The following is a 15,890-nucleotide window of genomic DNA, read 5'->3' on the forward strand; positions in this document are numbered from 1 at the left end:
TTCTTCTCCCTGGACCTTCACTCTTCCCCCTCCGCCCCTCTCATTCATGCACATATATTCTGTTTTATGGGGAATAGCATTCAAAAGTGCAAAAAGTTTATTTTCCCTGGCCAAAAGCTCAGCATCCCTGAACCTCTGATCTTAAAACTGCCCCTTGTCGTTCCCTCATATCACTTTCTATACTAGTTTGTGATAGTTTTGCACTCTCATCCACATTCCACATGTCACATAATTTTTGGAGGGAAGTTAATGGAGCAAAAAGGAATGAGAATAAACATTCTCTCCCCCTTTTTATGTCAGTTTTATGATCTTAATATGTTTGTCCTGCATTGAATTTCCATCCTGTTAATATAATGCTAGATAAATAAATCACAAAATTGTTTGAAATATAGTTCTTTGATGTCAGATAGCTAGTTAAAATTTCCAGAAAACTAATTTTAAGGAAAAAAAATCGAAATCTAGCGAGGTGGAAATTCAATACAAATCCAGGTTAAGTGGGCAACACGGGAACGCAAATTGGAGTCATTTGTATCAGTGTGAGAAGTAGATATTAATTGTGCTATATCAGTTTTATTGTGTATTTGAACTTTTATCAAGACACTTGGGAGCTCTATTTAATGGTAAATGGATTTACATTGTAAATTGCTAAGTCTTCTTTAAGGGGTGTTACGTTTAATTCTATCAGTTTCTCTTTAATGCTTGCGTTTCAGTGTATGGCATGCCCTTGTAATGTGAATATTTCTTTGAGGAGGCTCAGGTGCCTTTAAACACGAGTTCATAATGAGTACATATAGAATTAACTCATCTAAAACTGTTGGCTTAACTGTGTCCAACACCACAGTATACAGTGCCTTGTGAAAGTATTTGGCCCTCTTGAACTTTTCAACCTTTCGCCACATTTCAGGCTTCAAACATAAAGATATAAAATTGAAATTTTTTGTCAACAATCAACAACAAGTGGGACACAATCGTGAAGTGGAACGAAATTTATTGGATACTTTAAAGGTCTTTAACAAATAAAAACCTGAAAAGTGGGGCGTGCAATATTATTCGGCCCCCTTACATTAATACTTTGTAGCGACACCTGTTGCTGCAATTACAGCTGCAAGTCTCCTGGGGTATGTCTATCTAGAGACTGAAATTGTTGCCCATTCTTCCTTGCAAAACAGCTTGAGCTCAGTGAGGTTGGATAGAGAGCATTTTTGAACAGCAGTATTCAGCTCTGCCCACATATTCTCGTTTGGATTCAGGTCTGGACTTTGACTTGGCCATTCTAATACCTGGATACGTTTATTTGTGAAGCATTCCATTGTAGATTTGGCTTTATGTTTTGGATCCAACACTTTTTTTCCCAAAATGGTCCTGTATTTGCCTCCATTCATCTTCCTATCAATTTGAACCATCTTCCCTGTCCCTGCTGAAGAAAAGCAGGCCCAAACCATGAGGCTGTCACCACCATGTTTGACAGTGGGGATGGTGTGTTCAGGGTGCTGAGCTGTGTTGCTTTTACGCCAAACGTATCATTTTGCATTGTGGCCAAAATGTTCGATTTTGGTTTCATCTGACCAGAGCATCTTCTTCCACATGTTTGGTGTGTCTCCCTGCTGGCATGTGGAAACTTTAAACGAGATTTTTTTATGGATATCTTTGAGAAATGGCTTTCTTCTTGCCATTCTTCCATAAAGGCCAGATTTGTGCACTGTCCTACGGACAGACTCCCACCTCAGCTGTAGATCTCTGCAGTTCATCCAGAGTGATCATGGGCCTCTTGGCTCCATCTCTGATCAGTCTTCTCCTTGTTCGAGGTGAAACTTTAGAGGAACGGCCAGGTCTTGGTAGATTTACAGTGGTTTGATACTCCTTCCATTTCAATATGATTGCTTGCACAGTCCTCCTTGAGATGTTTCAAGCTCGGGAAATCTTTTTGTATCCAAATCCGGCTTTAAACTTCTCCTCTACAGTATCTCGGACCTGCCTGGTGTGTTCCTTGGTCTTCATGATGCTCTCTGCACTTTAAACAACACCCTGAGACTATCAGAGAGCAGGTCCATTTACACGGAGACTGGATTACACACAGGTGGATTCTATTTATCATCATCAGTCAACATTGGATCATTCAGAGATCCTCACTGAACCTCTGGAGTGAGTTTGCTGCACTGAAAGTAAAGGGCCCGAATGATATTGCACGCCCCACGTTTAATTTTTTTATTTGTTTAAAAAGTATACAATGTCCAATAAATTTTGTTCCACTTCACGATTGTGTCACACTTGTTGAGTCTTGACAAAAAAAAAACATAATTTTATATTTTTATGTTTGAAGCCTGAAATGTGGTGATAGGTTGAAAAGTTCATGGAGGCCGAATACTTTCAGAAGGCACTGTAAATGCGTGCGCTTGTTGCCGTGCCTTCACTGGATAGGAGTAGAGTAAACTAAATATGTAACTACTGTCATTGTGCAAATGAGGTAATATTCACTGAGTGAATAACTTTGGATTTGACTCCAGTCAAATATTTTCCATTAGCATGTGTTGAATGGTCAAATGACGGAGATTTAAAGCTGATCCCAGGAGGTATTAGGAGCGAGACAGTTGTCCAGGCAACCGAGTCAAACATGTCGAGGCAGCCTTGTGTGGCCCATCACGAGTCGTCTGCCAACATCAATACAGACAGGCATTAAATTAAAAATTCAATTAAAATTAAATTAAACCACCAATTTAGCATTGGTTTGGTGTTATATACAGAACTCTAGCTGTAGTTAAAGATCCAGACATTAAGACAAACCTGTGCATACCTTCCATATTGGGCAGAGTTCACAAGCAGCCTGTGTGTGACCTGTTGAAGTCAGATGGTCTGCGACCACCTTTGATCTGTCCTCCCTCAACCTAGCTCTTGAATGAATTACACGTACTCACATTTCCATTTAATCTAAAGGTTCAACCTTAAGAGAATGCCCAAAAGGCTGTCGTTCAAGTATGTGGTCCATACAATGTGCTTTATATTTGCTTTTCCTTCTCCCCAAGTGAGCAGCTCAAGCCTATCAGCTTCCGATAGTATGATTCTATATATAGGCAAGCCTTGTGACTGAGCTGGCCCTAAGTGTCAGATTCCAGTCGCACTCATCCGTCCTGGCTGGATCAGCACATGCTGCTAACTATAAACCCACCCGGCCCGATGTTCACAAGGAAGCCAATGCCCGGCCATGCAGCTCAGCTCGAAGAAGAAAACTGAGGAGCCAGGGTGGACTCAGAAGGCACTTTGACCAAGGCCAACTCAAAAGGGAGGGGCAGCAAATGGAGACGGGACCACTGGAGGATGCAACATGTTGGCAAGAGATGCCCCTCATGGCTTTTTTAGAGTGAAGCCTGATCCATACTGCTGCACTGACCTAAAGCAGTGAGACTCCGTCATATTCGGGCTCTACAAATCTGCTCCTATATATTTGGTGAATTCTTCGAATCTTGGGAGAGTGCTGTGGATTTTAGAGACTCTTTACTGGCAGGTATTGCCGTACAGAGGAACTTGATGCCCTTTGGGAAAGACCCATCTTCGCCCAAAGGTACAGTATCAATTATTCCCTCTTTACAGTAATATTTTGTTTTGTTTTTATCGTAAGTTTCATTCTCATTAGGAGCAATAATAAAATTAACACCCACTCGTGTTACAAATATTTCTGAACTTTAACAACATTAATGTTTATTTTGGATGTGTTTCTGTTTAACTGGGTTCCTTTTTCTTATTGTTACTATTCCTCTAATGCAATATCTTGACTTACAGTAAGTTTAAATACTTTGGATGGTTAAATGGTGGCTTATCAGTACACTACGGTTACAGTGTTATTATAATGTTAGTACTAACTTTAAAAATCCACCGATTTGAAGACTAATATGCACTATTATCCAAGTTCTACCTCCTGATGTCATATGCCTGTGGTAAGAAAATGTGCTTGACATCATCCTGGTGACCCTATTTCCTTTTCAGTCCAGGAAGACACCCAAGAGCAAACTAGAAGAGTCAAACTGGACGGCCACGTTGAGACTTTGGTGCTTGTCGACAAGTGATGGACAGCTGGACTCTTCAAGGGGACAGCTACTCATTGCTGCACAATGCACCCTGCACACCGTTTTCCTTGCGCCATCGAGACGGCACCCCTAACCACGTTGAAATATTTGACATCATAAGGTCACCAAGTCAACGCACCGCCATCTCCGAGACCACTTGCCTGTGTGACATATTTGGGGATGAATGTGAGTCACCCTCGGCCTCCAGCAACCCTGCAGTAGGATCGGTTGTCCATTCCCAAACCGAGGTGGAGAGGATAACGGTTGTATCACCTCTGGTGGATGATTTGAATGACTCCTCAGGCTCATACCACACAGCTCCAGGCTCCACTGAAGGAGAAGAGGGGTTTGATGATCTAACAGAGAGGATTTACAGCCCTGAACTGCAGGGTGAGTCCACTAAGTGTGAGCAGCTTGAGCAAATCATAGTGAACTCGGAACTTTGTAGCTCAAATATTGAATTAAAAAGTAAAGCATCCATTCCTCAGTCAAACACAGAAGGTCCTTTATCTGAATCTGACAACACTGACTTTAGGGAAAGGACTTCTTCTCCTGAACACAATAGCTCCTCCAACTTCTGTTCACAGGAAATCTCATTTTTGTGTTATTCCTCTGATGAGACAACATTACTTAATCCAGAATGTGAACAAGAGAGACTCACTCCTATATTAAAAGACACGAGATATAACAGCTTGTCACATCAATCTCTAACTCATGGTCCTTCCTGTGAGCCCATGAACTGCATGACCTCATCCTCAGAATCAATCAACGTCCAGTCTCAGTTGAAAGAAACTGAACTTCAGCCAAGCACCACACACTTTGAAAAAAACATCAGTTCATCACCTGGGCCCACACCTATTGATTTTGCTACTCAATCTTCAAATGTAGAGTCCAGAGATGACCTTTCATCTCATTTTCCTTCCTCTGGATGTACAGAATCCTGCTTAGGAGAAGCTATTCTCTCTTCTGACCTGAATTGTGGTTCCTCCTTATCTGAGACACAAGCATCATCTCCTTTAAATGATCTGAGGGGAAGGGTCTCCCTACCTGATCTTTTGAGCAGAGGCTCCACCCCAGATGTAGAAATAGAAAACTCTCCTCATAACTCTGAGTGGACTGAAGATCTCAGTACAACTGAAATCGACTATAAAAGTTCTCAATTTGATACGGACATCCCAACAGCTTCCCCAAAATACATACACCCTGTTATATCAGTCAGCCCTTCACCTGTGGATAGTGGTGTTGTGCCTGAATTAAAGCACCCATCTCCATCACCTGACCGGTTGAGTGCACTATCAGCACTCCACAAGAGTGGGTCAAGAACTTCTTCACCTGGGCCCTCAAGCCATAATTCAGCAATTTCTGAAGTAAGCACCAAGGCCTCCTCACCTGTGATCAGTTATAGTTTATCTCCATCTCCTGGGATCAGAAGCATCTCTTCTTCCATCGAGAGCACATGCACAGCTCCTTCGCCTGAGATCAGGATCACAGCATCGTCACCCGAGGTCAAAAGGAGAGACTACATCTCTGAAGAGCAAACAATACCACACTCTCTTCCATTAGAGCGCGCCCCATCAAGGAGTCTCTCTTCCTCCCCTCACATCCCTGGGATATCTTATTCTGCTGTTCTACCTGAAGAGGGGGTCACTCCCCCATTTCCTGAGCTCTGTCGTATCCCAACGCCTGGGTCTGATATTACACACACATCACCTGTGAGAAGAAGCGCCTCCCCGAGTCAAGCAGGTACACCACAGTACTCTTCTCCTGTATCGGGCTTTTCAAGCTCTGAGCTACACAGTGAAATAGCTCTGTCCAGGTCGCACACATCTTCACCTCAGTCAATGTGTTGCACTCCCTCACCACAGCTGAGATACCGAAGTCTAAATTCTTCACCTGAGCTCAGATGTAGCGATCCATCACCTGCTACACACTCTTCAACGAACAGATATAATCAACATTCACTAACAAGCCTCTGCTCTGAGTACAACACACATTATTTACAGCCAACTCCTCCCTTGGCGACATCTGAGGGAGTTACCCACTCCTTACCCGACCAACACATGAAGTTGGAAACACAAGGAGTAGAGCATCCATTTGAATTGGAAAAGGGAGATAAAGCATCTGAAACCACAAGCAGTTCTCCTGTTGTGATGATTCAGCCACCAGTATCCAATTCACCTTTCGTAATTGAGGAAAAGGTCGACCATGCATTGATTCAACAACACCCACAGGACAAACTTCCAGCGATCGAAGTACCTGTTGCTGGTTTGGTATCCTTGTCCAAGGAAAATCTAGAAACTGGCCCTATTAAACATTTTAATAGCCCTGCTATTAAAAGTAAGTCAGGTCCTCCAAATTTTCTGTTTACTAATAGAGCTCATCGTATTTCTAACCAGATTAAGTCATTGCAGAGAGAAGAAAAAAGACTGAATCAACACACACATAATTCATTGAAATCGAAATTTACATACGATCATTTAAGACCGAAACTCGGTGAAAGAGCAAAGATTGCGCAGAACATGACCCACCAAGTAAACAGGAGGAAAACTCCCTCTCCCCCATTGACCAGATTTACTCCGATACACATTATAGCACCTGAAAAACCACACCGACAGTGGCAGATCAGAGGCCCCTCTGACTTTGTAGCATCCTCACACAGTGGTTATTTAAAGAAGACCGTGTCGAATAGGGAAAGCCCCGACATTGTCCCTCCTGATAATAATAGTCAGCCACACAGTGTCCAACTTGGGAAGCAATTGGAAGAAGTGGAGAGGAAAATACAGCTGGAGAAGAGAGAAAGGGAAAGTGTGATAGAGAGAGAATATCAGAGGGAGGGGCAGGAGATTCAAAAGGGGGAGGAGTGGCAAAAGGATGTCAGTTACAGAGGGGAACAGGTTGAGCTGTCATTCAATGCCAAGAATAGAAAAGGCCTTGCAAGTCACAGTACAGCTCCCACAAACACAGCGAGTTGTCACGGACTGCCAACAGTACATTCCTATTCCGACAGTTTGCCTACCACCAGACAGCCACAAGAACATCAAAGTCGACTTAAACCTGCTTCTCAGCGAGACAAGAGTGGTGGTCCATCCCGGCGACCTCAGAAGCCAGAAATACAGAACAAGTTCAGTCCTCGATCGGTCACAAACAGGCCTGGTCGGAGTTCAAGCTCTAGCATGGGAAGTGAGTTGGATGAAGCAGACAATGAGGTGAAGTGGCTCACAGACGTGGCTTTTCGTAGCCTGTCCAGCCCTGAGGTAGATTACCTTGATATATACAACTCCAGCCACCGATCATCTACCAACATCTCTCTGCCCTCGACGGAGGAGAGCCCAGCTGGGATCAGTGGTGCCTGGGCGACCTATGCTGATTTCAGGGGTTCTTCTTCAAAGCTGGACAGTGATGACCTCTCATTCCAGCAGCAGCCTCTGTACCATTCTGATGGAATTGATCCAGCCCGGTGCTATGAGATGGGAAGCTTTGAGTGCATAGATGTGGCTGTAGAAAGAGAAGACACTAGGAATGTTAGAAGAGGAGTACCAAAGAGACAGATCCAGCTGAAGAGAAAAGAGAGTGTGGATGATGGCAGTGAATACACCAGTCCTGGACTCCCTGCGATGGAGAACAGGCCCCCACTTGAAAGGCATTCCAGAGAGACATTGTTGAGACAATACAGTACACCAGCAGCTGGCCATGAAAGCGATGGCCCTGAGCAAAGGCCTGGTCCCGAGCGCGATGAAACAAAAGCTAAACTTAAAAAATCTATTTCTCTGGATGAAATGTGCTCTAAGACAAAAATGGCCACTTGCCTTATCAAGGGTGTTTTGTCCAAGAAGATGCAAAGTGCTGATAAACAACTTCATGATCCAGATGGAGATGAAGTGAACGCCTCTTCTCGAGAAAATCTCACCGTTGAGGAGACCCATGAATGGGACAAATTAAATACCTCTCAGTACTCTAATGACAGATATCCCTGGGAAGATTTTGCTAAGAGAGAAGAACAAAGCCAAAGTGATGATGTCAAACCTGCAAAGGACTTTGGAGAGAAATCCAACAGACCAAGTTCGAACAGGAGAATTAAAATTTCTAACCTTTCACGGATTGATAACCAACTGTGGGGTTCTCAAGACTGCAATACAAGCGCAGCATCAGAAATGAAATCCAAACTTAGAGTGCCATTTGATAGCTTACAGTCAAGTGGTGGAATACAACATCTAGATGACAGTACAACATGGCAGGGAGGAGAGGACGGAGACTCAGCAAATATCATTGCCGGGAACACGGGCCCTCCTTCTGCTACCAGAGCCTTAAGCACAAAGACCAGGATGACAAGCCAACATCAGGAATGTGAAAACACAGAGGTCCATAAACAACTGCAACAGGGTGACAAGAGCTGCCACATGACACAGGAGATTGTACCTCAAGGCGGCAAGAAAAAGAAAACGTCTCTCAATGTCTGCCTTACACCTGAGGCAGAAAAAAATCGAGACATATTTTTTCAAGATATGAGTTTCAAGCAGAAGGAGGAAAAGGTCAAAGAGGCCAAGGTAGATCTCCAATCAGCGGAACAAAATGAGAGTGAGGATAATAAAGTGAAGGGCCCCATCCACAAAGTTCGAGACGTCAGGAGACTTGTAAAGAATACATATAATCTGTCTTTTAAAGCAACCAGTTGTGTATCACCCACAGAGTTATGTGAGGAAAGGACAAATAAGTGTATGGTGGAGAGGAAAGAGGGAACAAAGGTGGACGGGAAAGATGAAAAGTTGTCTACGTTACCTTCGCAGCTGCAGACTCAAGGGAAGCCTCTATCACAACTACACCCAATGCAAATACAATGCAAGGCAGTTTGCTGGAAAGATGACAAAAACAAAATACAAAGCCATAAAGACACGAGTTACCACTATGGCAAAACATTGAGCTCTACCAACACAGACCAAGACGAAAACTCCTGTAAAGAAGACACACAGTCGGGGATGCAGGAACCACCAGCTACAGGAGCAACTACCAAAATGCAGCAACATGATTTTGATGAAGCAGAATCATTCAAGGCGGACAGTGAAGAAAGGTCTTTTCTGGGAAGAACTAACACAAAACCTCCCATGCTAGGAACTCTACCCAAACTGCCCAGTAAAGAAAGAGAAGTTTCCACTGCTGTTGTGTTGATAAGAGATGGGTCCAACCAAGCAAAAACATGTGCACCACTTATTCAGGAAGAGGTTCCCACCATTCTCCAGGCCGCATCTTCACCTGAGATCACAACCACTGGCAGCACCCCAAGCAGTAGTAGTCACTCAGTTTCCATGTTATTAAAGGAGAAAGGCTACCAAGCTGACATTGGAGCAGTGGTGGGTGATAGCCAGAATAGAACTGGAGGAAAGGGGATCCCACATAAACATGTGAACTGCTTAGAGATCCCTCTACAGACGCCTTCAGATGATGGAGCTGAGCCAAATCGAGAGACGATATTCTCTGCTTCCTCCACTGTGCCCAGCCCTTTGTTCCTCTCTGACTCTGTAGATAAATCCCCAATGACCAGAGACAAAGATGGGGGTTGCATCAAGGAAAAAACAATCACCCCACAAGGAAATCCACCAGATGAACCAAACAAACACAAGGAACACAAAGATTTTGAAGTCGTGAAAAGACAGGGCCCAACGTTCCCCCCAAGGTCACCTGCGATAAGGAGATTCAGACCTCAGCCAATTGAGGTAAAGTCCCTTTCTAAAGAGACACCAAAGCAAGAGATGATCACAAACAAACCTATTAACAGGCCACAAACCATCGAAGTTAAATCAATTGCTAAAAATTCTCAAAAGCCAGCCGTACCCCCAAAACCAACTTGGAAATTTAAACCTGCAGATTTAGGAGCAAAGACGAATGAAGTGCCTGCATCATCTATGCCAAACGTAACACCCCAGAGTGAGGAGAGGTCTCAAACAATAGTAGTGTCATCCCCCACAATCTATAGAAAGATTCCCAGTGACTCGTCCTTGGTGTCTAACCAAACGAGAAAATTAGCTGTCTCTGCTGTTTCCAGTCTCAAACCTTCACCGAGCAAAATAACGACGACAGTGCCAAGTGTCACAAACCAGACGGCATCATCATCAAGCACGGAGGCTACCAAAAGGCTGCAGCAGCAGCACCCATGGACAGCGCCTGTGAGATTGGCACGTGCTACAACTGCAACATCAGTTCCTGTACCAAGCATTCCCTCAACAGATGGTCCTAATTCTGGTCCGATAGCAAAACATTTGTCTGAACCATCTTCTACAGAAGCCAGACACACAAGCCAGCCGGTAATTGTGGAGCAAAACCTGCATGAAGCAGCTGTGACAACATCTTCAAACAATCCAAAATCACCTACTGTGTTCTCCACAACACAAGTCCGAGGATACACACAGCAACAATACAGTCGGTCGTTGTCGAGTGAACGTACACAAACGGCCGGTGACCCGCATTTTTATACCTCTGATGACCCTCCAAGCTACGATGAAAGAGAAAGTTTTAGTCCCCTCATGCCAGATTTGACCCACCGGCATTCAAACCGCCATCAGAATTGCTGCTACCCACTTCCTTGCTCCTGTACAGCTGGCTGCCCTCCTCATCCGGCTCGCCCCCCGCCTGCACCCCATCATCACCACAGCCCACATAACCTCACCCCACCAGCGCCTCCACACTCCCCAGGTCATGTGTTACCATACCAGGCTTCCCAGCCTCTTGCCCGTCCTCACCAGTGCAGACCTGACCCTCAGTCCATGAGCTTCCAGCCCAGCTCATCACCAAAGTCAAGTCCTCTCAGTGCAAGCCATCCACCCACCATCTACCAACCTCTTCACCAGGCTCCCCCATGTCCTCCCCACCCCTCACTCATGCCAGTGGATCGCACCATGCCCACTGACTTCTGCCGACTGCCTCCCCATAGATCCCCCCAGGAGCAGCCGCCAAGCATGCCAGCTGCTCCTTATAGTGATCCTCGCCACGGCCACTCCCCCGCCCTCGCTCCCATGGAGCATCAATACATGTGTGGCCAGTATGGCTCAGAGTACGGCGGTGACACCTCCAGCCTGTACTCGGAGAGCAGCTATGGGCAGACACCTCGAAGAGTCCTCCTTGATCCTGAAACAGGGAAATATTTTTACATCGAGCTGCCTATGCAGCCCTTAAGGAAGATGTTGTTTGACCCAGAAACTGGCCAATATGTGGAAGTTCTCATCCCGCAGCAAGGCATGTCTCACTCGGGCCTTTATCCTCCATCAGCAGCCCCATACACATCTCTCCACAACCCCAATATGTATGGCCCAGCCCCACAGTACATGCCCTTCGCTCATCCCCAGGCTCATCACCAGCCACCTCGATATCCCGAGGCTTTATCTGCGGCGGCGATGCACCCAAATGGGCCCGGTGGCAGCTATCGGAATTGTTCTGGTCAGGGATCCAAACCCGATGCCCCAAACCATCCACCGCTGGACCAGAACTACCTGGAGAGTATGTATTATGTACCTACGGGGTTGAATGCAGGCTCTAATCCCACCCCGCCAGTCTACTACCATAAACATCCACCCAGCCTTCCGCCATCAGCGGGGAAGCGATCCTGAAATAGCGGACGTGGGCCGTCTTGCTGGAGCCCGTTGAGTTTTAAATACACACTGTAAAAAGTGGGTGCCTAATGTTAGCTTGTAATGTTATTTGAGTTTTCATGTTCATGTTTCATGCATTCACTAGTTGTTTATATTCAGTGGCTCTTGTTGCCTGCCAAGCTGCTATATTAGAATAAGAGAGTTTGGGTTTTTTTTAGATGATGCTTTTTAAAACATGAACGTGTGGGGGCGGTGGGGGACGGGGTCTAGGTTTTAAATACCTAAACTGATCCACAAATACTTTGTTTTTGATACAAGATGCTCTGAACTGCCCAAATGCTACAACAAAACAGGTAACAGTTGTGTGTACATAAACAACAAAATGTTGCACCAAAATGTTGTAAAAGAACCTCACTTACTTTGTCAGTGTGTTTCTTTAAAAAAATTAAAAAAAAAAAACAGAAGTTTGAGTTATGTGCAGGTCGATGACAATGCCGTGACAATGCCAATAAAACAAGTCATGTCAGTGATACTCATATATCAGTGTCATGGTAATTATTGTAGTATACCGTAATATCCCTTCAATTTCTATAACCCTTGTCCTGTTCAGGTTTGTGGATATCCTTACCTTCATTTTTAGGGTGAGGCGGGCTCCACCCTGAATTAGTCAGTAGCCGATCGCAGGGCACATCAACACAAAATTAAGTAAAACAAACACAATTATGTAAAATAGAGAATTTATTACGATGCTTCGTAGTAGATCCATCCATCCATTTTCGTTGCCATTTATCCTCACGAGGGTGGCGGGGAGTCCTGGAGCCTGTCCCAGCTGTCAACGGGCAGGAGGTTGGGTACACCCTGAACTGGTTGCCAGCCAATCCCAGGGCACATGGAGACAGACAACAGTCACACTCACTATCAGACCTGGGCGCAATTTAGAGTGTCCAATTAATGTTGCATGTTTTTGGTGTGGGGGAGGAAGCCGAGTGCCCGGAGAAAACCCACGCAGGCAAGTGGACAACATACAAACTCCACACAGGCGGGGTCTGGGATCGAACCTGGGACTTCAGAACTGTGAGGCCAACGCTATACCAGCTGATTCACCGTACCGCCCTTTGTAGTACATTAAACGTTTATTTTATGTCAAATATATATATATATAAGTAAATTAAAGAAAAGAATGAGTTTCACTTTTCAAATTTAACCATGGAAATAAATCAAGTTTTCCACAACATTCAGTTTGATTATATTTATATTTTAAAAGTTCTTGCATTCAACTTGAAATGACAAACTTCCAATTTGTGTTTGTATCACAACAATGTCCACGAAAGTGTACTTAGTGCGTCAGTCGTGGATTTTCATCACTTTCCATGTACCTGAGTTACCACTAGAGGATGCCACAACCCCAGGAAATTGAATACCACGACCCATCTTGTTAAATCCTGATCCGGACAAGTTAAGCAACCAACCTTTCGTGAGAAGCTTCAGTCACTGTTACGCACTCTATTTCGGCTTCCTACCTAAAACGTGACCGTGGTAATTGAAAGCGGGCGCCTTTTGTTTGTACGTGGAACACAAAGTGTCTCGACTTTGATTTGAGTTGAGTGGCAGTAAACTAAAATGAACGAGAAGGGCCGTGTGTTTTACTGTTTGTGTGACTCAGTAGAAACACAATTTCATCTCAAAAGGAAAAAAAAAAAAAAAAAAAGCACACGCACTAGAACTCAAGATCAGCCACTTACAAGGCCAAATTAAAAGCTACTGTTAAACAATATAATATCCGGTGATGGAATTGCATCAACAGTAATGCCCAGTTTTGCCTGGCAGAGGAAAAAATATTGAATCAGTGTTTACAATTTAAACAATGTTTATTTATAGATGCATTGGTGTGTATCTACTAAAACTAAAAATACAAATCATCATCATCATCATATTCATTCATCCATTTTCCATACTGTTTGCTTGTGCCTATTCAAACTGACTTTGGGCAAGAGGCGGGGTGCACCTGGGATTGGTCACCGGCCAATCGTAGATAATAAGGATCATAGTAATAGTAATTTCCATAAGAATATAAATAGAATTAAGAACCAAATTAAAACAACATTTTAGTGCATACCATTGTGGAACTGCATTGCATCATATGATTTTTTAAAAATATTATCCCACAAGAAAATTGTTATTAAATTTATATTACTGTATTATTGGTACTATTAAAATAGTTATCATTCTCTCTGTCTGTCAACAGCTACATGATCCAAGGATGAGCTAACCGAGGGGCAATAATATACTGATCGCTATAAATGAAGTCAAAGGATTTGTAGTTTATGTTGCTGTTGGCTTCACTGGAAATAAATATGACAATGCAAATAAACTTTGATCCAATCTAACACGCACACGAGTGGTGAAAGTTCAATGGAGGCGTAGGGCCTTGATCGTGTGCTGTCGCCATTTTGATAAAGGAACCACACCTCATGAACACACAGACTAATCTCGGTCTGACACGCCTTCGCGCACAATCAGTTAAGCACACACAGAGGCAAACACACTCCCGATACACACAGGTCATGAATGGATTTGTCATTTGAAATCCATTCTGGAAAAAAAATGTTGCTTTAAGTGTATCAGGACTCCAAACACTTCTGAAAGTCGAAATATGTCACTCGGCGTGACCTTGAGCGCTGCAATTCTTACCTTCATGAAAGCATTTACTGTACATTCTTGTACTGATTTGCATTGTCAGAGAAATGATTGAAATAAGCTCTAATGTCACTTTTGCCTTGCACCCCAGTCCCAGAGCCACTTTTGTTTGGACCGTATTAGAAATGGAGTCAACAGGACAAATGGATAAGTCTCCTGTCCACGTTGTACTTCTGCTATCAAGAATGTGAAACGTGTAGGCGGCATGGGCCAGGCCGTAAGATAAGAAACCGGTTTCAAATGATAATTAGACAATGGTTTGGATAGTAAGAGTACGTGCTTCCTCGTGTTTTTCGATGATCACCTCCTTTTTGTGGAGGAGGAGAAACGTTTGTACACCCCAACTGCCGATTACTATATCGTTGACTCAGTATGAAGTAAAGCAGCTTCTTGTCATTTGGGCCGATGTATCTGTCACAGGATAGATTTACACACCCATTTCTCATTTTCTTGCGTGTCTGTCATATTTAAAGGTTTTCCATGATCAAACAAAATGAGTGATTAGTCAAAGATAACACAAGCAACCATAAAAAGCTGTTTTAAATTGAGGGTTTTTTTTTATCATTAAGGGTGGAAAAAAAATTAAAATTTACATGCCACTTTGTGAAAAAGTGATTCCCCCCACCCCCATCTCCATTAAAACTGTGGTTTAACATAACTGAGCTCAGGTTCTCTGGCCAGATGCAGGCCTGATACTGCACCTGTTCTCCATCAAGAAATCACTTAAATACAACCTGCCTAATAAAGTAAAGTAGACCAAAAGATCCCCAAAAGTCAGACATCGTGCTGGGATCCAAAGAAATTTAGGAGCACATGAGAAAGAAACTAACTGAGATCCATCAGTGTGGAAAAGGTTTTAAAGCCATTTCTAAAGCATTGGAACTCCAGCGAAGCACAGTGAGAACCACAATCCACAAATTGTGAAAACATAGAACACAGGTGAACCTTCTGAGGTTCGACCGAAACATTCAAAACCGAGCATTATTCTTGATGCAATGAAACCAAACCCCAGAATGGAAATAATCCACATATTCCTAACATTTTATGACATTCTCCATCAATCAGACTTCAAGTTTATCCATTTTTTTTAAACTGTTACTTTTTGTGAGTTTGTTTTAATTTTGTTTGACTCAAAAGAAACATTCTTTATACCTCAGGGTAGAAAAAAAAATGGTATCCAACTTTCATCAGCCTCTGTTCTCCAGGAAGTCTTTTTTTTTCGGCTTGTCCCGTTAGGGGTCGCCACAGCGTGTCATCTTTTTCCATCTAACACTATCTTGTGCATCTTCCTCTCTAACACCCAATGTCCGCATGTCCTCTCTCACAACATCCATCAACCTTTTCTTTGGTCTTCCTCTCACATCGTTTGCATGGCACTTCCATCCTCAGCACCCTTCTACCAACATAGTCACTCTCTCGCCTCTGAACATGTCCAAACCATTGAAGCCTGCTCTCTCGAACCTTGTCATCAAAACATCCAACTTTGGCTGTCCCTCTAATGAGCTCATTTCAAAACCTATCCAACCTGTTCACACCAAGCGAGAACCTTTGCATCTTT

General features: G+C 43.7%; 1 protein-coding gene across 1 annotated transcript; it reads left to right on the plus strand.

Annotated features, from left to right (window-relative positions):
• The first annotated feature begins 3,464 nt into the window (after positions 1-3,464).
• si:ch73-43g23.1 (uncharacterized protein C4orf54) lies at positions 3,465-11,653 on the plus strand. The gene is made up of 5 exons (XM_061835673.1): positions 3,465-3,556; positions 3,979-5,340; positions 7,066-9,766; positions 10,096-10,255; positions 10,647-11,653. The coding sequence occupies exons 2-5, from the start codon at positions 4,058-4,060 to the stop codon at positions 11,651-11,653; spliced, it is 5,151 nt and encodes a 1,716-aa protein (XP_061691657.1). The 5' UTR covers positions 3,465-3,556; positions 3,979-4,057.
• Positions 11,654-15,890: the final 4,237 nt, after the last annotated feature.

Source organism: Syngnathoides biaculeatus, chromosome 11 (genome assembly GCF_019802595.1).
Source record: "Syngnathoides biaculeatus isolate LvHL_M chromosome 11, ASM1980259v1, whole genome shotgun sequence".
NCBI classification, from domain to species: Eukaryota; Metazoa; Chordata; class Actinopteri; order Syngnathiformes; family Syngnathidae; genus Syngnathoides; species Syngnathoides biaculeatus.